Source organism: Lupinus angustifolius, chromosome LG13, assembly GCF_001865875.1.
Source record: "Lupinus angustifolius cultivar Tanjil chromosome LG13, LupAngTanjil_v1.0, whole genome shotgun sequence".
NCBI classification, from domain to species: domain Eukaryota; kingdom Viridiplantae; phylum Streptophyta; class Magnoliopsida; order Fabales; family Fabaceae; genus Lupinus; species Lupinus angustifolius.
The window spans coordinates 9,003,183-9,027,897 of record NC_032021.1 but is presented as its reverse complement, the minus strand read 5'-3'; the positions used below and the strand labels follow the sequence as shown (position 1 = coordinate 9,027,897).

General features: G+C 33.3%; 3 protein-coding genes across 4 annotated transcripts; 1 reads left to right on the top strand and 2 right to left on the bottom strand.

Annotated features, from left to right (window-relative positions):
- On the top strand, positions 9,353-16,036 carry LOC109363181. Its single transcript, XM_019609344.1, has 8 exons — positions 9,353-9,780; positions 11,394-11,488; positions 12,626-12,705; positions 12,929-12,970; positions 13,052-13,179; positions 13,612-13,792; positions 14,601-14,779; positions 15,215-16,036. The coding sequence occupies exons 1-8, from the start codon at positions 9,401-9,403 to the stop codon at positions 15,726-15,728; spliced, it is 1,599 nt and encodes a 532-aa protein (XP_019464889.1). The 5' UTR covers positions 9,353-9,400; the 3' UTR covers positions 15,729-16,036.
- Positions 16,459-19,474, bottom strand: LOC109363272. Of its 2 annotated transcripts, none has more exons than XM_019609479.1 (4): positions 19,380-19,474; positions 17,286-17,579; positions 16,864-16,990; positions 16,459-16,791 (listed from the first exon to the last, which is right to left on the bottom strand). In XM_019609479.1, the coding sequence occupies exons 2-4, from the start codon at positions 17,450-17,452 to the stop codon at positions 16,714-16,716; spliced, it is 372 nt and encodes a 123-aa protein (XP_019465024.1). In that variant the 5' UTR covers positions 17,453-17,579; positions 19,380-19,474; the 3' UTR covers positions 16,459-16,713. The 2 variants fall into 2 exon arrangements, with proteins under 2 accessions (XP_019465024.1, XP_019465026.1); XM_019609481.1 differs by lacking the exon at positions 19,380-19,474 and having other exon boundaries at positions 16,459-16,681; positions 16,716-16,791; positions 17,286-17,736.
- On the bottom strand, positions 21,944-23,291 carry LOC109325867 (putative septum site-determining protein minD homolog, chloroplastic). The gene is made up of 2 exons (XM_019558462.1): positions 22,241-23,291; positions 21,944-22,165 (listed from the first exon to the last, which is right to left on the bottom strand). Exon 1 carries the CDS (start codon positions 23,243-23,245, stop codon positions 22,250-22,252), a length of 996 nt encoding a protein of 331 aa, XP_019414007.1. The 5' UTR covers positions 23,246-23,291; the 3' UTR covers positions 21,944-22,165; positions 22,241-22,249.

Genomic DNA, 24,715 nt, shown 5'->3' with positions numbered 1-24,715 from the left:
TTCTCCGAAAACGAGAAGAAGGTCTACCACCAATGCTGTCTCTAAACTATTAATTCCTGGTATACTCTGTATATATAATTAATAAACTATTTTATCACCCAAATTCTATATGTACGAATAATTAGAAACTATTATCAAATAAATTTCATGAGATTTTTATAGTAAGGTCACGGTTCGAGTCGTCTCTAACCCCCTGAGAATGGGAAGAAGGTCTACGACCAATACCGTCTCTAAAACTATTAGTCTCATTGAATCAAAACAATTACATATTTTGAACAAAATTCATATTAACCAATTCAATAAATCAATATTTCTAAACTTAATGGCATTTTTCCAAATCACTAACCATTAACCAAAGTGGCTAAACCCTTTTTTTGAACTAGAACTACGTAAGCCTTGATCCCCTTAATAGGGGTACGTAGGACCAAAGTCAATATTGTCAGGCTCAATAATAAAAATAAATAATTTTAAATGAATAATTTCTAAGGGTATAAAAGTTCATGTTATTAGCGAGGGTACCGTTTTAATACGGGCGGACGGGGTGCTAATACCTTCCCCGATCCGTAATCGACTCCCGAATTCAGAATCTCTGTTCAATGACCATTCTTATCCAAATTGGGCTTATTATAGAGTTTTCTACGTTTTAACCGCAAAAAACGTAGTGGCGACTCCAAATCAATCGTGAGAGGTAGAAATCGAGTTCGCCTCCTCCCAAGTCGTAGAGCCGGTCTTCCAACCGAAAATCGGGTCGCGGCACAGACCATGACTTATGGTTTCGGAAATTTTGTCACTAACCTACATGTGGTTGATGGTATTAAAAGACCGCCAAAAATTTATTGTGATAGTAAGTCCACGATTCTTTGCTCCAAAAATAATAGGAGTTCTATAAAGTAAAAAAAAAAGTGCAAAATAGACAAATTTCCATAGAATACATATGGACAAATTTTGTGTTAGTTGATCCACTAACTAAGGGTTGGTACCTAAAGTCTTTCATGAGCATATTGCTCATATGAGTATTGCTCCTTAGGATACCTTAGTTCAGTAGGAGTCTATATGTATTATGATTTACTTTGGACATCATATATAGTTTTACGCATAATAAAGTTGATACTTTATTGTTCTATTTTGAACGTGTGTATTGTAACTATTGTGGTGCAAATTAAAGACTTTAGATTGATCTCACTAAATAATCAAGAATGACCCGTTGGAAATAGACATGTTTGAGATCACATTGCATGGAATTTTCATGTTACTCATCTATATTTGATATATGTCATAAAGTTTATTAATATGATGATCATCGTGGTTGAGTCACGTTTAAATGTGATGAAGGTCGTAGTGATTCCATAGTTGATATATGAGATGAAGCAGATTTTATTATGAAAAAGTCTAAATATAAATAGCATACAGATGCGCACCTAAATAATATGTGATATAATTATTTTAGGAAAAATATGAAGCCCAAGTGGGAGATTGTTAGAAATTCATAATTTCTAATTAAGGTGAACATCATATATTTAATAAAATTATATTAGCTATTTATTTTGATTTATTTTGGGTTACAAAACAAGTGATCTAATTAATGACAACCTATAAGACTTCTGAAACAAGTGGTCGAGTCACGTTTGAATGTGATGAAGGTCGCAGTGATTCCATAATTGATATATGAGATGAACCAAATTATATTAAGGAGAAGTCTAAAAATAATTAGCATACAGATGCGCACCTAAAGAATACGTGATATAATTGTTTTAAGAAAAAATATGAAGTCCAAGTGTGAGATTGTTAGAAATTCATAATTTCTAATTAAGGTGGACATTATATATTTGATACAATTATATTAGCTATTTATTTTTGCTTACAAAACAAATGATCTAATTAATGACAACATATAAAACTTCTAAAATTAATAACAGATATGAGCTTAATGGATGGATACCCAAACGGTTGACTTATAGATGATAATGGAAATCCCATAAGTTAACACATAAGGAACGATTATGGTCCCCAAGATACTAAATCATAAATAGTTTTCACATCTCCCAATCATAGAGAAAACGAATGTCCCAAAAGGAATTAAATATTTGATTGAGGAAGGTCATCATATTCTCAAGACCATCATGATTGAGAATCATGATATTCAAGATCCTGCGATTGGTATTTCACCAATCATAAGGAAATATCTAACATTACACCCATGGTTTAGATTTTGGACAATGAATTCTGATCAAGTATCAAGGTAATCAAACTATCTATTACAGTATTGCTGTAAGAAAATCATTATAGGAAGTAATATTAACTAAGTGAAGACTTCCGAAGAGTTTCCAAGGAAAAATACAAGCACGGCCATGCAAAGGCATTAAACAAATCGTTCGCTCATAATCAAACAAGGGCGGTGAATGGGAACAACTCACATTCTGTGATCCCTCTCTCCAAGCACCTCCTGTTTTTTTTTTAAATATGTATACAACTTTACGAGTTTAATTTTTTTTAAAACACGTGACATGTTCAATGAAAAACAAATCATCATTATTATGTTGAATTATTTTATACTATTGTGGATATATAAAGTAAGGATCATTTCTCCAAAGTCAATACTCATCTTATTCTTGTATATTTTGTTTGAGTCCAATTAATTTGTTCTACAGTTTGGATATGACAAAACTAGCTGAATATGCAAAAGTTTTATCTATATTATTTCTTTTCAAATGATTTGGAATACTTGATAACCAACTTGTTACATGCATCAATAATATGTGTATTAATATGAATTTGCTTCTTTAAAAGAAACCAGTAATCTTTTACATAAATTGACTGAAAGTGAAAAATACATTATTTACTCATTCATTTATCCTCTTTTGAAGTTAGCAATTATTTTACATATTTCTACAACATTAGTAGAAATAGACTTTTCCATCTTGAAGAATGTGAAAAATAGATTATATAACAATTGGTTTTCAACAAAATAACAATGAGTTGTTGATGCAGTAATTTCAAAATATGAAATCACTATTATTGAGTATGTAATTTATTTCATTAGATATATTTAAATTTTATGATTTTGACATTAATATTTTTGTTATTTTATATATGATATTTATTATTTTAATTTTTAATATGTATAGGACATTCTATTGATCCAATAATGTTGTATTCATCAAAAGTTGTCTTGAGTAATCATACATGAAATGAAATGTAATAAATAAGTATATTTTTAAAATTAGTTTTTGGATGAGAAGTGAGAAAAGGGAAGATTTAGAATATATTTCTTGATCCCAAAGTTTTCCATTCCCTCACTTATTTAATGACCAACGGATCAAATTGGATGAAGAGTAGAATGAGCCACCAAGATGGCAAAAAGATGCAGATGCGAACAAAGAGAATGCAAAATTCAAACAAAGAAAAAAAGTGATTGCCAAATTTGGTCACTGACCATAGTCCATAAAAATAAAATAGGTCAAATGAATTCTCACTGAATTGTTTACTAAACTTGTTTGAAAAAAAAAACTGAAATACTGTTAAAGATAGCATCACAAACACCACTCTTGATTTCTTAATGAAAGATATATGTTGACAGGGTGGAATAGAGTCAATACTTTCATTACACATATTCCTAAAACTCAACCAGCACAAAATTTTAGGAACCTAGTAAGTAATTTACCTTTGCATTACGGTATGATGATATTTTTTGCCACGTCGTTAAAAATATATATTAGAAGTGCATTCACATGTATATCAATCTTATTAAATATATAAGAGTGTAATATTTATATATGATTGTTGTGTAAAAATTATATATAGTTAGTGCATAATTCATATTTTGTTTGGATTACTTTTCTTAAAAAGTCAAATATAATTAAAAATTAGTGATGAATAATCTAGTGATATTGTAAAAAACTTTTACACTATTAAAATATATATATATATATATATATATATATATTAGTTTGTTTAAGAGGGAAAGTATAGATGTAACTCACAACCCACAAATATAGCTATGGCATGCTGAGTTATACTGTTGTGCTTCAAAATTGTGACAAGTAAAATCAAATTTTGAAGTTGTTTACAACCCAAATATTTTATTTGCTAATAGTTTGTCCTTCCCAAACACAATAATTGTTTTTAAGGTTATTATTAACATAATAAGAATATTCTTACTCTGTTCTCTATTGTATCATTCTTAATGGAATAAAAACATATTTAGAGCAAACACAATGCTTTTTGTTTTTAAATAATAACAATTATTGATTGTTTTTTAGCCAAGAGGAGAAGATAAGTAGATGTTGTCGAAAAAATATAGATATTGTGGAACCAAATAAAAATAAAAATGATTTGCTATTGTCGAAAAAAAAATATATTATTCTTATTTCATGGAGAATTGTAATAATTTATAAATTAATGTGTAAGGTTTAAGAATGAAAATATTGTTTGTAGGAGGTAATGTAATTCTTCAATGTGGAAATGGATTAGAGATGAGAGATGAAAGTGGAGAGATGAGAGAGGAGAGATGAAAATCCAATTTTCAAAATTTAAAATAAATAGATTTACCAAAATAACCTTATTCTTAAGTTATTCTTACAATTTTGGGGTGGGTTTTTGGTCCATAAATTTTTGATAGTGGACGTATTGTTACCCACTAGTGAATGGGTTGAATCATGTTTATAGTCAGGCCGAACTAGATCAGTTGCTAATCACTTCATGTTGAGCATAGAAGTAGGGCATAAATAATGTAGCTACAAGTATTGTCCTAGTTAAAAGACATTAGTAACCATAAAATTAATACTGTTTTTATACTTGTTTGCTGGCTTAGTCATGTGGGATGGACTAGGGGCAAGTTTTTGTGGACTTAGGAAGTGGTTACCCACATCACATGATGAAAGAAAAGTGTAAGTTTTAAGACCTCAAACTTATGGATGTGTTATACTTGGAGGAAATCATAAAGAAAAAATTACTAGTGTTGGTAAAATTAGTAAACATCTCTTTTACTCCATGGAGAATGTATTATTGGTTGATGACTTAAAGCACAATCAAATGAGCATAAAGTCAATTATATGAAAGCAAATATGTAATATGCTTTTAGAAGAGTATTGTGTTGTCAATAAAGACGATGTGTCACTCTTCTTCACTACAAAAAGAAAACATAATTTATATAATATTGATATGATGAATAACTCATATCAACATGTAACATGTTCATAATTCATTAATGATGAGAAATGTATCTCGTTCTAGAGAATAGGTTATGCAAGCTTGAAGTTGATTTCAGAGCATTAAACATATGCCCTTGTAAAAGGATTACCATATATCAAGTTCACTTCATATTCCTTTAATTTCCAAACTTCTCTAGCGTGAAGCATGCTAAAAAGGAAATGGGCAAAATCATCATTTGATCCATTTAACTATGCTTGTACCCCAAGACTACTTAAAGTGATACACATTGATTCTTTTGGCCCAACCAAGACAACCTCTTTAGGTGGAAATAAATATGGTCTTGTGATTGTATATGGCTATATAAGATGGTCATGGGTCATGTTTATAGCTGTTAAATATCAAACATTCAAAACATTTACCACTTTATGTAAGTGTGTTTGAAATGAAAAGGTTTATCTATAACAACTATAAGAAATGATCATATTGGAGAATTTGAGAATGAAAACTTTCAACATTTCCATGAAGAAAAAAAAGTCAATCGTCTATTCTCAGTATCGAGGACACCACAGAAGAATGGTATTGTAGAAATAAGGAAAGTGACATCACAAAATATGATCATGGTGATGTTGACTGACAACTCAGTACCCAAATTTCTCTAGATTGAAGTCATGAATACAATATGTTGTTGTATACAGAATAAAATCTAACCTAACTTTTATAGTCTTTGGACCTTAACTTCAAAAGATATCCCTCCTATTTCACACACCCAAAATCTAACATTTTTCCTTAACACACTCAAAATATAGCTGAAGTTGTAAAGCACACCCAACTACTCTAAACCTCTCCATCTAAGTGTATCGCTTACCTTTTGCATATTCTTTTCATCATGATCTCAACAAATTGCATTCCTCGTTTGCCTTTCGTTTCTAACTTCATGTAAATGGATTCCTTAGATATATATGCAATTATTGTAGTAAGTGACTCAAGTGAGAACAATTGTTATTGTGAACAAATGAGAACAATTAATATAAGTCACCAGATCTGAATGGTGGAAATTTAAAGATAAATGCATATGATTTTTTAAGAGATCACGTGACTATTAATTAACCTTTAATACATTCATTTATGGTTGTATCTGTAACATCTCAACCTTGACATGCGAGTCTTCTAGGCCCATAAATTTACTAAGTATGACACCCTTTAAACTTAAATATTGCTTACAATATTTTATTTCCGCTCAAGGGAATCTCTTGTGACTTGAACATCTGACCTCAGAGACTTATAACTATCAATTTCATTGAATCACTACTACTAGTGTTGTTTGGACCGGACGGTCTGGCCCCTCTAATAACATACCGAATAGTCAATTGGCTTTAGGTTGGCCATAAAGTCGCCCTTATATTTAGCATGATTTTGCATGTTGAAATCTCGTTCAACCGAGTTGAACTACTTAAAACCAGAATAACTGAGTTCAACGATGGGGGTGGTTTGCAAAGTTAAGAAGCGAGGAAAGTTAAGAGTTCCTTCCCCTAAAAATCAAATATGGAAATTAAAAACACTTCCCCTAAAAACCAAATATGAAAATGGGAAAGTTTTTCATTAACTCTGAAAGACTCAAACTCACAAATATCAACTTCTTCGTGTTATGAGCCTTTCACTATCGTTAGTGTATCTATGTGTATATATATATATATATATATATATATATATATATATATATATATGAAACTGTTGGGTTTTGAGATAGAGACAAATAGGAATAAGAATCAACTACATTGTCATTTTTTTTGTTGGTTTTGGATTTTACACATCACACTATATAAAATTACTAGACCTAGGGCCTAGGACTACCACAAGTCGCCTAAGGAAAAATAAAGGTCTTAATTAGCCTTGCACCATCATTAATTTTGTAGTATATATGACATTGTTCGGGACAGTTAAACCCGTTAGAATTTACACAAGATTTTTTTAATTTAATGTCCGACTCAGGTCTCTCAACATTGGCTACTACTAAGTAGGGTTGTTAAAGTCAGACCAAACTGTTAGGTCAGACCAGTCAAACCATGAAATGACCTCCATTCCGGCTTGGGCAAGTGCTTAGAACCATTCTTGTTATTAAATCGATATAAACTGGACAAAACCAATTGAAATTGCTTCAAAGTGTAGAAAATTGTTTTAAACCAGTTATGGATCAACCGGTTTTAGAAATGGAAGAGATGAAGTTCATAGATTTGGAAAAATGTTGAAACTTTATCCTTTTAAAATGAAGAGTAGGAAAGTTTGAGAGAGGTGGTGACTTTTTGTGCGTACAACAAAGACATGAAACCATTGAACCTTGTTTATAGCTTAAAACCATCTTGCTAATGGTTGGTGTGTCTTTACTCTTCAATTCTTGTTCTATAAAAATGTGAAAGAAATTGAACAAGCACCGTGTGAAAAGTTGTGAAATGAGAGAGGGGACTTAATGCAACAAAGTTGATGAGAGAAAAAAGATTAAAATAATAATAAAGTTAAAATATACTATAAATTCTCAATATGAAAAGAAAAAGAATGAGTTTTTTTCAAAAACAAAATGTACCAGATGCAACCATGTATGAGAAAACATGTAAATTAATATCTTCTTTCATTTTTTTAATCATATCATTTTAAGAAATCTCTTGAGAAAAGAGCATAATTATAATTTTTAATCGTATATTTATATATAATTTTTAATTATATATAATGTTGTTTGGTTCGACTAGATGATTTAAACAATTAAATTGGTTAAACCTTATATGAGATTCATACCTGTTTAATATCTAGCACAAGTATAATAACACTGCTACTAAGTATAACTGTAACGATCAATGAAATATGTAACTACATCTATATGTGGTCAGAGGTTCAACTCACGTGAGGCTCTATCTAGGGAAATAAAATATTGCAAAAATATTTAAATTTAAAGGATGACATACTAAGTAAATTCATGGGACTAGAAGAACCACATGTCAAGGCATTAAGAGTTATATTATTACTCAAACTTATTGTTCTCACAATTTTCATATAAAAATTACTATGTACATTTATAAATTTAATATGTATATATTTATAAACATTGTATATATATTAGTTATATATATAAGTGAGTTAACTCAATCTAATAATCAAATTATAATTTTTTTGGTACACTCCAAACTAAAGAAACAAAACTAAGACAAAAGAGGAGTATCTAGGTCAAGATAAAATTGACAATCTACTGGAAAAGAAGACTAGACTTAAAACTAAATAGATGAGTGAGAACCCAACTTAGCTATGAAATCCGCCACCTAATTAGCCTCTCTAACAGTATACTTGATCTCACGACCAAGTCATGAGATCGTCATGAGCACACATTAGAAACAACACACTTTAATTGGCTAATGTGAATGTGAACTCCCTTATAAACAAGTTGAATAACTTCAAGACAATCACTTTCCATAATTATTTTTTTCAAACCCAAATGCCAAGCCACATCCAATCCTTTTTCCATAGCCATTAACTCTGCTAATATTGTAGAGCCAATACCAAAGTTGGCAGAGAACCCCGATACCCACCTTCCATTATGGTCTCGAAGAACACCATTTCTCCCATTATGTTTGAACCAATGATACAACTATCATCAACATTAAGTTTAAACACTCCATCCCAATAGCAACACCACTGAACCATGGATTGATCAAGTTCAATGTTAGCATTCTTCCCCAAATATTGTCACTCCCAAAAGTCTTGTGAATGAAACATGCAACTAAATTGATATCTCAAGAACAATCACCAAGAATGGAGTCATTCCTCCATCTCCATGCCCACCAATCACCTACCAAGAAGAGCAACCCATTCCACCCCTTTTGGTTCTCCAAGATCCAACATCGGAAGGACTGAGTTGCCCAAAAGGATGGAGAATTTCACCGTAGTCTTGACTATATTAAAGCGAATGTCGGATAATCCCTAAAAATATATATAATATCCTCTATACCTACTTGACATCTCCTACAAGTTGAATCAAATTATATTTGGTTCAAAGACAAATAATTTAATTAATTTAAATCATATTTAACTTATTTGACTCACAAATAAATTTTATGAAAATAAATAATGAATCGAGTTTTTATGTAATTTATGTTAGTAAAAATGAAATGAGTGAAAATACAATTCCCAAAAACATTTATAAGCCCGTTAAAAAAACCACCATGGCTATCCCTCCGATACCTTACCATAATCCCCAACCAAAACTATGGCTCCGCCGTCTCAACCTCACCGTCGCCACCGCCACGACGACGACCAAAACAACCACATCTCCACCTTCCTTCAATCTACTGCTTCCAATTTCATCTCTCTTTTCAACCCTCCTTCTTTAACTAACCCACAATCAAAAACACTGCCACAACCACACTCTATCTTAATCTCTCTCCCTCTATTATCAACCTCTACCACCGAGTCCACTCGCCCCGACTCGGTCCCCGCCACAAAACCGGTTCGTCTGGCGAGGCTCAGTTCCAATGGCAATGGAGGTGGGCCCGCCTTTGTTGGTCAGGTGTTCAGTATGTGTGACCTTTCTGGAACGGGTCTCATGGCTGTTTCCACTCACTTTGATATTCCATTTATTTCTAGAAGGTTCTTTCTTTTCTCGTTTTTGTTATGTTCATGTTTCAATTAACCTTCTCAATTGGAAACTCTGTTATAGTGTTATGCAATCAATTGTTGATATTTGGGTTCGTTAAGGCTGTGATTTTTATTTTCTTTTAAATTTTGCTATTATATGTTCTTGAAATTGGAATCTGATGATGCCCACGACTATAGGACTTGTGATGTTTATGTGGAATGAATGTTGGGCGGTAAAAGATTGACTCGAAAATAAAATGTAATGTTATCTTCGTTATGCGGACATGCTAATGGTTAGAAGTAAAGTTGGAGTAGCAGTTATTGTTAAAAGAATGGTAGAATCTCGTCTTTTGTGATTTGGGTAGGCCTAGTAAGGAGAGTCATATATATGGAGGGTAGTCCTATTGTCAAAGGCTGGGGGAGATGAAGAAAAACAGTAGTCTTTATTAAGAGAGATTTAGATGACAATGGTTTGTAACTTTGTATATAGATATGATTTGCGATAGAACATTATGTCATTATTTGATCTATGTAGCATACCCTAGCTAGTTCCAAAAGGCTTGTTTTTTATATTTAACTTGTAGTGATTATTTGGTAATCAGTCTATGGAAACTCATTTAAAAGAGTTTTGTATTCCTGAATCTGAATTATTTTTTTGTTGAAGAACTTTTGTACTTTTCCATAGACCTACTTGAGTAACATTTGACACATAGAGGAATAGAAATGAACATGACATTTATGGAGTGGTTTTGTATCTTCACTTTAGTTTCACCCTTCTTAGTGGAACTAGAATATCTCACTTTACCAACGGGTGTTGGTTCAAGTGGTACATGTTTGATTCCCCTTAAGCAAGGTCTTAGGTTCGAGTCTTGTGGATGGAAAAAATGCATGCCGGGAGAGTTAGCCTCACATACCTGTGGATGTTCCTGGCTTGGACAGGATTGCCTCCAGTGCGAGGATACCTGTGGGAAACCAAAAAAATATATCTCACATTTTAATCTTGTGTTCTGTTCTATTTAGTAGAACTCATGTTATGTCCTGTCTCATTCTAACACTTCTACCAGATGTTACCTTAGTTTATGATAAAGCACAATGATGTCATTTAATCCATGTAATGGACCTCACATAGTGGATGAAAAAGGCTATTTATAGATGTGATGACTGCACTTTTTTCAGGACTCCCATGTTTGGTACGAATTTGTTAATTACCTTACATTCACTGATTGACAAGCATATTTGATTCCTGTGTTTTCGGTTGCAATTAGCAATCTTAAATGTCCGATTAAGAGGACACTTCCCATATGTTCAAAATGGCATCAGGTTTGTCCCCCACACACATTGTACATCTGAGATGAAAATAATAATTAAGATGCCTGTGTTTTAATCTCCCATCCCTGAACAAAACATGGGTGTCTTGCTTGCTTAGGCATCCAAGATGCCTAAGAGTTACTGATTATGGATTGTGGATTGATGAACATTGAAAAGAACTTTCTGCTAGTGCTAAGAGGCTTGATTGAAATCACTGATAGTATTTGTTTAAATCCCCATCCAAATATACATTAAGCTGTTACCATCCATTATTTTTATAGCAATATAATTTTTCAACTGTTATCTTTTATCTGCAGAACACCTGAGTGGTTGAAAAAAATGTTTTCTGCAATCACCAAGAGTGAGAGGAATGGCCCTGTATTCCGCTTTTTTATTGATCTAGGAGATGCAGGTTAGCTCCATAAACATTCCCCTTTATTGTAATCTTTGCATCTTCTTGTAACTTACCAATCCATTTATACCATGACCATGTCATATGCTTCAGGGTTACTTTGTTCAAACTTCCTGTATAGATTTCATGTATAACACTTGATCAAATCTGGTTATCTGAATGTCATTGTATCATTTAAACTTTCTCCAAAGGCCAACTAATTTCGTGTTTCCTCTAGCTCCCTCTAAACATATGCATGTTTTGCCTTACTTGATTGGCTTATGAATACAGAGATGTTTAGTTCTAGTTTTATTGAGTTGCTCATCAAGCATCTTTTGAATGCTCATTTGTTTATTAGAAGTAAAGAAGTAGACTTCTGTTCAGTTTCATTTGTTGAAATAGAAGATTCTAACAGCCAGACAGATTTACCTGTAGATCACTCTCTCCTTTGTTTGTCTGGGGATAGGGGTTACAACTTAGTTTTTGAATAGAATAAGAAATTGCATTAGAGAAGAATGATCAAAGTCAGGGGAGAATAAGATATTCCCCAGAACCTAGAAACTAGATAAAAACAAGGAGCAAGAAAAAACTCAAACTAGGTGCAAGAAAAAACCCTATCCTGTAAGTGGCAAGAGATACCCCATAAACATGTGAGCACTCGGCTCCAACAAGGTTAATCAAAGGGTTGCGTCTACTGAATGCTGCCATAAGATCTTACCTTTCTCGGAGCTTTTATAACATATCAAGAACTGTTTCGATGTGGATGGACACACCCAGAGATGATGCACCAAGAACCTCAAATGGACTCTTCCATACAAAGTAGCTTGCTTGCAATTCAAGATTAAGTGAGTTACTGTTTATGTAGCTGGTCTGAGATTGCTTTATCTTATCCTTTATGATTTGTTTCCATATTTATTTAGGAGTCTAGAATTAGGACAAATAAGGGGTAGTGTTATGTCTTTTGTTCACATAATCACATTATCATTCACAATTTACCATTTTGAGCATTCCCCTTTCTCTTTCCATATTCTTTCCATATCTGAAGCATATAATTTCAACAAGTTCATTCTCTTAACATCATGCATTTTGGTTAATGTTGATATCTGATTAGGGATTACTCTTCACCAATACTGACCTTTTAATGAACAATGGTCTTAGTTTCATATGTCAAAAAGCTGAATATTCCAAGTGGTGTGGTGGGTGCCTGTCGTCTTGATCTAGCGTATGAACATTTCAAGGTAACACTGACATATTCAATTGCCATTTGAAATGTACTGATATTGGTTTGAGTTCTTGTGTTTAAGGCTGTGTATGGTCTGTGATTGATTTGGAGGTTTAGATATAATAATGCATGATGAAGGATGTTGTCCCTAGTTATGTAATTTCATTTGTTAGTACATTTTTATTTTACTTTCATGGTTTTTGGTTTACTTATATCATTCCTTACTGCATGCTGTGCAGGAAAAACCTCACTTGTTCCAATTTGTTCCAAATGAGAAGCAGGTATTATTTGCCTTACATTGTTGCATATCTTTTGTAGCTTTTGAATGCCATCTGTATTTCTTATGATTATTTTCTCTGCAGGTCAAGGCAGCCAACAAACTTCTAAAGACAATGCCACAGGATGGTGTGAGGAAAAAGGTTGATGGGGTGCCTGTGTTCAGTGCACAGAACTTAGATATTGCAATAGCTACAAAAGATGGGATTAAATGGTGCATGCTGCTCATCTTGCTTGTTATATGTGAATTAGTGTTATTTTCAATTTTCACAGAACTTGCTTATATTTTATTGGTTTGGAATTCAAATATTCAATATCATGCAAATTCTTATTGTGGAATTCAATGGATGAGTAACTTTCATTTTTTTCTTAGATTAGTAATTGAAGAGGAGTATCTCATGTTTCTTTTGCAATTATATAAGATATTACTTCAATTTTTCTTCTGTCAGTTGAGTAAATAATTGCTTTAGAGTAACTTTCTAATTTTTGCCATTAACTCTAATTTGGTACTTAGTTCTTTGGTATTTCTTCTCTGTCAGTTGAGTAAATATTGTTCGGGCTTTGCTTGTGATTTTTTATTTCTCTATAAAACGGTAATTTCTAACAGAATATATCATGCTAACACAACTGATCTTTGTTCCATCAGGTATACCCCCTACTTCTTCGATAAAAACATGCTTGATAACATTCTTGAAGAATCTGTTGATCAACATTTCCACACTTTAATCCAAACTCGGCATGTGCATCGGCGGCGAGATGTTATTGATGACAACTTGGCAGCTGAAGTTATTGAGGAAATGGCAGATAGTTTCGGGGATCCTCCTGAGGTATGATTAGTTTCATGAAAATTCTATTGTTTAATAAAGTTCTAGGAATTGAAACAAAATTCTTGGCTGTAGTGAATGAAGGTTAGATATTACATAGGCATTCTATGGTCTTCAGTCTGAAACTTTATGATTGATTTATAATTTATTGACGTTCAAATGAGTAATAATGATATTTTATACTAAATGCACAGAATGTGATCCTTATTTATATTTGTTAAAAGCTTGGTCCGAGATACCTCATACAACTTGCTCCTGAATATAAAAGTGTGTTGTATGTTTCATTTTTGTAATATTTATTGTAAATGGTTTATGATAGAACACAACGGTGTTTGATCCATTTAGTGTACCTATGCTAAGGGTAGGCCTAGACCATGTATTACAAATGTGTATAAAAGAGGCAAAAGAAAAGTAGTTAGGTGGTAGTTTTTGTCCATAATACCCTTAGGCAGTTAGTTAGTTAGTTAGTTAGAAATTCTATAAAGGGAAAGGTGTGGTTAACTGAAAAAGGGGGGGAAATTTGTTAGTGGTTTCTGGTCGTGAGAGGTCGGGGGGCCTAGCAATTGGACTATCCTACTCTTGTATTCTTCCTACTTTCTATCAATAAAAAGCTATACAAGTAATCCTACCAAGAACCATTGATTCTGGATAGGATTCTTGAGGTAATTCATTTGTGTGTGTGAATCTGTACCAGTGTTATCAACCTACCTAGTGGGGAAATATTTTTGTTGTTGCTGCTGTTGTCATTGAAATTAATCTTCCTATTTTCTCGTGGAAAATTGGATGATCTTTCGTTGATTTTTCTGGACAGGTTCAGCAAGTGCTAGACGAAATGGGCCATTCTAGTATACCACTAAGTGTTATCTCAAAAGCTGCAGAACTCCAGTTCCATTATACTGTTGACAGAGTACTCCTGGGTAATAGGTGGTTGAGGAAAGCAACAGGCATACAACCTAAATTTCCTTATATGGTTGACTCATTTGAGAGAAGGTACACTCTAGTTGTTTTCCTGCCTTTGAAATTGACTTAAAATGGTTCAACTCATCACATTTTCACCTTGTGTTCTAGTCCAGTGGTTTCCTTGTCAAGTTTATCACGCTGATCTAGATTAACTAGAATTAACTTTATTGTAGCACTTGTGTTAAAGGTGTATGTCAATTCATATTTTGATTAAGTTATTCATCTTTGGGATGTTAAGTACCTAATTACCACCACCTAGCTTGGAAGAAACCTTTTTTTATAACTGTAGTCTGTACAGATTCATAGTTGACAGGATTAGAGGGAGTGAAAATTGGCCTGCATAATCAGTTAACATTGTCATTGCACGTCCATCTCCAAACTAATTTTGATGAACCAATGGAGCTGTTATGTTAGTGAGAGTGTATTTTCCATACAATAATCTGTAACATTGTGTTTGTTCTGCAGAAGTGAAGCTTCTTTTCTGAGATTATCAGAGTCAAGCAGCTCCGTTGATAACCCTACATTGGAAGATAACAGGAAAATTTCCGAATGTATAGGCTCTTCTGATTACAATTTGGATACTAATACTGAAGCAAACCATGACCCTCATCCCAATTCAAGGCAATCTTTTGGTGGTTGGTTCCATCAACTTTGGCCAAAACATCGACACGGAAAAGTAGGCTTATCAAGAAAAGATGCAAAAGAAGATATGAAACCGAATCCATTTATTCCAAAAATTACAATGGTTGGTATCTCTACAGAGAAAGCAGGCCATATGAGCAAAGCTAGTTTAAAGAAGACAATGGATGATTTAACAAAAGAGTTGGAGAAGACAGAGCTAGGTAATGTGTCTGGTGGTGGTAATAATGAGTACAAAGTGGAAGATAGGGATCCATTATTTGTAGCAAATGTGGGCGATTATTATTCTGGTGTGGCAAGAACCGGTTCTACTCGATGGATTGGTGGGGGAACCAACTAAATCCTTTTTTGTAAACCAGACAACATTCATTTGCAGGTAGTTGTGGATATGGTTCATCTCCAATAAACAGAAGTTTGGGTTGCGAATTAACATGTTAAAATGTTGGAGCTGAAATTTGGAGGAATCAAATTTGAGATTATGTGTGATCATTATTGTAAATGAGAATCTATGTAAATCATCAATGTTGCTCATTTTCCTGACATTTTGGGGAGCTAAAATGAAACTTCTGTAACAGAATAGCAAAAACTATTTACAATTTTACATACTCTTGTTTTGTTGAAAGGGAAATTATATATATACTTGGTTGTGTATAAATAAAGAAAGCTTCAGCAGTCTTAAATACATTTTTCAAGTCAGGCATTATCACTCATGGCTTAAGATATTTTTGACATGAATGTAAATTCCGTTCAAGAGAATAATTAAGACATTGCTTTCCCCCCTTTAAAATAATTGCTTTATGCAAAACCAGAATTGTTAAAATAAATAAACAAACTCACCTTTGGGCTTTGGCCAGTTCTAAATGAGTCTATGTTCATTATAGGCCAACAACAACACTCAACTCTTTATCCTATGCGATAGGTAAAGTCAGCTATATGGATTGAACAATGTCATAATGATACAATAGAACAATGAATAAAAATGAAGTAGGGTATTTTTGGTTTTCTTGATTCAGAAATGCAGTGCTTGCGATTATAACTGCACCAAAATGTGTGTATAAAAAAAGACTTTCTTTTCACATTTTTCTTTTGTTATTCAATGTACCGTGCTTAAAAATCCTCCAAATGGAAAAAAAAATCCAGACTCATTGGATTCATCTCAACATCCTCTCCTATAATTTCATACATGGTCAAAACACTAAAGATGCAAAGCAATAATAACTTCTCTTACAAGATGAGAACTGGCTCTTAAAAATCCTAAAAATTTGATTTTGAGCATAGTACATGAGTAAGTTTGACTAAGGTTGTCACAGGTCCAAGGTCTAATCTTAGTCTCGTCTGGCCTCATTTGGTTTAGGAATTTTCTTGTACTCATAGTCATTAATGTTCACTTTTTGTTGCAAGACCTATAAAACAAAAAATAAAAAAGTGAACTTTAGATAATCTCAATTGCTAAATGAAAGGGAAAACAAACATACCTTGAGTTCATCCTCCAATGAGATCTTTTTGGGCTTGTATGCATCTACTGGTCCTGCTCTTGACAGTGCTTTTCTTGTTTCAATTATTTCCCATTCCTGATCATCTTTCACCTTTGCAATATCCTTGCTAAGCAGGCACAGTAGCAAAACAAATTCTTAACAAAAATGTGTTGAATTCCAGCATTGGAGGGGATTTCAATTCATGAGTTCAGATCCTCTCCGGTACTGGAGAGTCCAGTACTGGGTAAAGATACTAGACGTGTGGCACCAAATTTATTCTTGAATTAAAAAAATTACAAATCCTCTTCTTCTCATGTTCCAGTACTAGTACTGGAGAGGATTTCAATTCATTTTGATTTGGGCAAGCAGAGAATAATGGGAAACAGGGAAATGAGAGAGTTGGAGTGCACTAACTAACTAACCTGCCTTGCAAGAGATGGCCAAGGCCAAGAGCTCCGAAGACAGTAAGAGATATCATAGGAAGGCCATATCTGAAAAAGGGACTTCTTCTTCCCCATCTTTTGAACGACGAGCCTAAATTCTGAGTTTTCTTGCCATGATCATCCTTTGCTGTATGAACTGTAGTCATTGGTAGAGACGAGCCGGACTTGCAGTGGAAAGGAAATTCAATGAAGGCAATGCCTATCACAGATATTCAGAGTATAATCTTCGGGTGATGTTGGTTTCAACTTTCAACACAGGAATAGGCCCTGAACCTAATGAACCAAACCAATAAGAGCATGAAAATCAATATCTAACATGACAAAATGAGAAGATTCCAGCATCAGATATGAAAGCTAACAGATGATGGTGACAGATGTATTTGGATGTGCTTCCAGTGTTATTCACCAAAAGAAGACTAAGAATCTATACCTAAAATTATATAAGCAGCAACAATAACACAAATATTAAAACAACAATTATAACAAAACCAGATCCCACAACCTATCATAAGCAATATTTATAACATTGTTTTATCAATGTGTCACTGCAGACAAGTGTAAACATTTTACCTGTCTGCATATCATGTCTAAGAAGTTGCATACTGTGAGAAAATTACAAATAATTCTCAATCAAACTCTTCCAACATGCTACTGATGGATTGTTTACAAAGCTCTATATCCAAGGGAGGCCATATAGAGATTATTATTATTATGTGATAATAGCAATGTCCAATTAGATTTTAATATTATACAATTTAATAGAAACAAATAAAACTGCTAATAAATTATAACACAACACAGTTATGATCAATTTCTAAGTTCCAACAAAACATCATTTTTATGAAAGTGAAAGTGCAACTAGATCGAATCCAAATTTTCTCAATTCACCCATTCATCATAGCAGCAAACAACCAAACTCATAATCCATAAAACTCACAATAAACACCCAAATCTAAAACAGGAAAAATAAAATTAAATAACAAAGAAAAAAATGATAAGGAGGGCTGCATTGGTGGGGGTCATGATTCAAGGCGATTCCAGCAGCAGTTCTGGTGCAGAAAGTAGGCACCATGTGATTTTAATTGTAACCCATTAGTGCTGCATCGAATCGCAGTACGAATCTTACAAATTGGCAGCAATTCTGATTGGACAATGAGATACCTCTTCACTAGCCATGAATAGAAGGGCAAAATTCTTGAAGTTGCGTCTTAAAGTTAAACCAGGTAACAAGTCAAGAAACACAAAATATGTAAGAGACCAGATGTAAAACATACCATTACAGCAAAATATACAGGTGAAGATGAAACCTAAATCAAAACTCTGAAGCATCAAATGTACATCAACCGGCACATAAATAAATTTACTATAACATTTAACACTTTAAAGTCTACCACAGAACCAAAGTTCAAAAAGTTCATTGACAGAATCAGCTTAAACGGGGTTACATAGAGGTAATCCATTGAATGCAAAATGTGTAAAACCATATGTTATCATTCAGATAACAAAAACAGCCAACAGTGTAATTGCAACAAAAAAGACTTCAGGAAAGGATCCGAATACTGAAAGTCTTCAGTTGCGGTAAAATGCACATAATTTAACTGGAAAGGTTATAGCGTTCCTTGTAAAAAATGCACTCAAAATGTTATTTTTAATTTCAATGGCCAGAGAAACAGAACAAAGCTGCACAAGGGCATAATTCTGTTCTAACTAGTGTTTCAACTTCTCACCTATAATTTTTATTTATATGATTTTCTAACTTTCCTACTGCAATTTTTTCAGCTGTTACTACTTTGATCTTACATTAAGCAACGTGATTTCATTTAAACAAACACGAAATTTCAAATAAAAAAATCAATTTTAATCGAAAGCATTCCCTGCAAATGATGAAATTTTCAATTTTGCGAAGTGGGGTCGGTTTTCCATAGGTAGAAATACATAACGTAACTCAACACTAGAATTAAAAGTGAGGAAATTTACCTTTCGAATTCAGTTAGACGTATATGAAAACAAAAAATATAAAGTAAAAACAATAATGAAAATTGAAAGGAAAACGATGGAGAGAGAAAGAGTTACCGCATAGAAAAAAGTGATAACAGAAGGAAAACAAGGAACAAGGGTTTCTTTCGTTCTCTCTGGTTTTGTGATGGTGATGATGATGATTCGAAGAAGAAGAAGAAGAAGAAGAAGAAGAAGAAGGTATTGCGTTGCTTGGTGGATCGTGTAATATTGGGCTTGAGGAAATGGGTCCACATCAATTTCCATTTAAGATGATGCTCAATTTCCGTACATTAATTAGATTAAGATAATGCTCAATTTTTTCACACTAAATTTAAAATAATTTGTAATTGAGTCACTAAATTTCTAGTTAACTATTGAATCCATAAGCTGTAAAACAATTTGTAACAAATTTCTTCTAAAGATTATTTTCCTATCATTTGCTTCGTTGATTTGTAACCATGCCAATCAAGATATCTTCATTTGTGATATAAGATTGTTTTATGCATCAATGTTGTACCTGCACAAAAGTAATATTGAGTATTTTGAGCCCCTGAGTATAACTTAATGCATTGTAGTTGTATATTTGGGCGTTAGTGGGTTTGGATGGGTCTGTAGGCAAAAGTCCTTTGATTCCAATAAATAGTATGTAATTTAGTTTGGTTAATTTATATTAACATATTCATTCATATCCGAACAAAAAATTATATGTAGTTTGGTTAAAGTTCTTTAATAAAAATATCAATTCTAATAAACTTTTTACATCAAGTTCATATAAAAAAATCTACATATTTTAAAATAATAAGATTAACAAGCTTTCAAAGTGTTAAATTCGTCAATAAGAAGTTGGTCCAGTGCTTAAAAGGTTCCGTTAGATTTCTAAGATGAGTAAAAGGTCAATGGTTCGATTCAATATCTGTGAACGATATTTATTGGGAGGGGCAGTCACAAACCCCGAAATTACCTATGAGGTAAGGGAATACCCTTGTACCAAAAAAGGGTCAAATTCACATAAAATTATAAAAGAGTCAAAAGTATACTCAAAGACTTCAAGCACAAGTTTACTACACATACCAACATTAAATTAAACCTTAATAATATTCACCGGTAGTAAAAATAAAAATAGCAACAAGCAAAAAAACAACGCATTAACATAATTTTAACCATTAGAAAGTGTTAAGTAATATTATTTTTAATAATAAAAAATATGGACAAAAATATATTTTAGATTGTTATAAATTGTAAGACTAACTAGACTAGAACTTTCTTTAATGTGTATATCTAATAAGTATCAGTTATGTTTGAATTGGTCTGGTTCCTAAAATTGGAACAAAAAATAGTGCCAATCGATGAGGAGGATTACCAATTCAAACATAACTGATTAATTGAAGAAATTCAGTTTTTTGCAGTGTCGATTTTCATAATTCAGTTTTTTGCAGTGTCGATTTTCATAAACTGGAAAGGTGTGGTGCCTCAGTATACATGTAGTTGTAGCTTTATTTCTCAATGAGGAGGATTACCAAATCACTGTGAAGAATTAACCTTCCATTAATTACAAAATCATAGCAGGGAAAAAACCGTGTTTCACAGAATAAGCAAAAAATTACCATTTAACCACCACTACATGCTGTATTGGCAACAAAGGTGAACCTGGAGGGCTGCAATTAACATAAGCTAACAAGCTGTCTTTGGGGGTAAGTGGGTGTATTTGGTAAAGTGGATAAAAGCAAAAAAGTTGTTTTAATAGGAAAAAACGATTTAGAGAAAGTGGAAGTTTGGAGCTTATTTACAAAAGCTGTTAGGTTATTATGAAATCGATAGCATTTATCTCATTTCATCCCTCCAATACTAACCACCAAACAAATATTATTACTCTGGACAAACAACTTCATATGTTTTTGTCATTTACTATTTACAAGTGGTTTTGTTTAGACAATCCAAGTGAAATAGATTATCTTAAAATCATTTTTTTAGAAAACATATCCAAACATAAAATTGTTTCTATCATAATTTATTAAAACAATAATCAATCATGCATACAATTGATTAATGAAATAATCTAATTTTTGCAGTTAATCCAAACACACTCTAATCCCAAAAACCACAAGTGAAACAAAGAAATGCTGAGTGGAAATAATGAATAAAGATTATGAACCACAATATGCACAGTTTCCTCCTTCACCTTATCTAGAACAAGTATTTGCTGCTAAAACACTTCCACAATCTTAGCCACTAAAGCAAGTTTATCATGCTGTTTGTAGTTATACTGTTAACTCATCCAAAATTCCAAAATGGAACTTCATCAATCATCTTTGTACTATTAACCTATTTGATTTATTTCTCCATACTTCTGCAATCATCCTCATTTAGTCAAACAAACAAACATATGAACAACTGAAGGAAACAACATCACTGATGAAGTATCCTAAGTTTATTATTCATAGCTACTAAATAAGTTCATCCTCAAATAAAGTGGTAACTTTATTTGTCAAGAAACCTAACTGTTCAATGTTCATTACATCAGAGAAAACAACATGTCAGTACTTTACTACTTTTTGAAATATAGCAGTTTTTTTACAGATTAGGAAGATCAGAAATATCATTGAGTCACAAACATCATAATTTACGTATTGCAACAAAAATGAATATGAAAGACGGCAAAAGGTTTATCTAAATTAGAAATAACAGACACCGATCCTGAATTCCTGACACTAATAAACAGAATAAATTCACTACTAATATGAAGATAAATAAATCTTCAATGAACATAAGCAAGGTAAGCTTTACTAACCCAACTATACACAGCTTCCTCCTAGCACCAACTTCACCTAGACCAAAACAAAATGCAGCTAAAGAAACACTTCCAAAACCTCAAGCACCACAAAAACATACATCCCAAACATCCACAACCACTCCCCCCTCAAACCAGTACATTCTAAATTCCAATCTTAGCCACCGAAAAACGAGAAAAACCCCCGCTTGGGCTCTTCCTCGGCCACCACAGCCTGCATGCTATCCTGCTCTACAAGCCTCCACGCGGCCTGTTCGAAAGCCAACCCAGCCAAAGTAGGAGGCTTATTCAAAACCAAAGGGTACCCTCTATTGGTACTCCTTATAACCTCAGTATCTTCTGGAATCACACCAAGCAAAGGCAACCCCAACATTTCTTGCACATCAAGAACAGACATCATGTCCTCCCCTTTGATCATATCAGTTCGAACCCGGTTCACCATCATCTTAATATCCCTAATTCCATCACATTCTAGCAAACCAGTTACCCTATCCGCATCGCGCAAACTCGTGATATCGGGCGTGGTAATTAAGACTGCCTCATTCGCCGGAGTTATAGCAGTTATGAATCCAGCATCAATGCCAGCAGGGCAATCGATAATGATAAACTCCGGTGATCCCTCGGCGCGTGATTTCAACGCATCAACGAGCCAAATTAGGGCTTTTCCGCCAAACCCTAAGGCCAATTTCGACCTCGGCTTCGAGATACAGAGCAATTCGAAATTCGACCAGCGCTTGTCCCTCACGAGCGCCTGGTCGAGGCGGCAATCACCGTTGAGGACCTCAACGACGGTGTAATTGACGCGATTCTCGAGGCCGAGGAGGAGGTCGAGGTTGCGGAGGCCAACGTCGGCGTCAATGGCAACGACGGAGAAGCCGAGACGGGCGAGGGAGAGGCCCATGTTAGCGGTGGTGGTGGTCTTTCCGACGCCACCCTTGCCGGAAGTGACGACGACGACGCGGGGAGTTTCGCCGGAGAGTTGGGGCTTGCGGTTCCATTGGAGGAGGGCGGTTATGGGGGGTGGTGAGTAGGGTTTTGATTTGGGTATTAGGGTTTTGGAAGGGTAGAATGTGGTTGTAGATGGAAGAAAGGTGGTTGGAAACAATGGAGGTTTGGCATTGATGGCGCCGGAGAGAATGTTGATAGAGAGCATTGGATGAGGGAGAAGAACAGTGAGTGGCTAAAGTCACCAATGGAACACAAGCTTCTATATTTTGTTTTGTTAATTTTTTTTAATATAAATATTATTCGATTTTCATATTAATATAATAATATAGTAGGTGATGAATATATTATACTGTATCATAATAAACCATTATTGACTCGTATATTATCTGGATTTGTCTTCATAATATATAATGTTTTGTTTAATTTAATTAATTTATTACTTTTTTGTTTAGAATATTACATTCATTTCTCGTGTGCAGGTGACGGTATAATGAAAGTATAAGAATGATGGGTTGATGTAATGTAGAAAAGTGAAGAGTAATCTATGTAATTTTACTAAAACTTAAAGTATATCAATGTAATTTATTGTAATATTTATGTAAATTTAAGAATATCTCATAATATATATTCATCTTTTTCTCAAATTTATTTGTAGGCAGAACTAAGCTAAAAGTCAACAAAAGAAAAACACCCCAACTAAATCTTGGAGCAAGAAGTAAACATACCCTTACAAATAAGTACCAAAAGGGGTAATCAATGACATTTTCCCATCAAATGAATAAACAATGCAACTATCTCTTTTATTTTATTAGTATTAAGATATGTTTCATACATATTTTTAGTTATTAATAGTAGGGTTAACATCGTCAGGATTAGGGGTGAGCATGACCTCACCCTATCTGTTCACCCAGCACGACCCGATTATGATTAGGCCTGTATAGGGTCGAGTTTGATCGGGTCTAGGCTGGGGCGGATTCAAAAATAGACTCAGTCAATATTTAGGGTCGGGTGGGGACCAAATATGACTCGGCATATCCCTTCCTATGGTCACTCACTTATTATGTTTGTATGTGTTTCTACTCAAATGTATACAGAGTAATGATACATTTTGATCGAAAAGATCATTGATTATCTAATTTTAATTTTATATATATGTTTAATAATAATAATATTGAGAAGTCTTTATCTAAAATAAGTGCGCTTTATATTTCATTGAGTCTAGGATCAGGTCGAGTTTAAAGGCTAACCCGGTCAATATTTAGGTCGGGTTAGCTTCGGGTCTAAGACTGAGTCTGAGTTCAAAAAATGACCAGACCAATATTTAGGGTCAGGTAAAGACAAACTTTAATCTGTCTCAACCCAACGCATGCTCACCCCTGGTCATGGTAAAGTTTGTCCCTTACAAGCACTTAAATGTTGGTTGAATTATTTTTCTAAATTTGACCATAGACTTGAAAGCTAACTCAACCCAAATATTAACAAAGTCAACTTTTAAACTCAAACTTATATTCGACTAATGCATGATATATATATATATATATATATATATATATATATATATATTAATCATTTACATATATGTATTTATGACGAAAAAATTAGAAAATTAATTATATTTTCAAAATGATGTATTTACTCTTTACGCAATTAAATATGTACATACAAATATCATGAA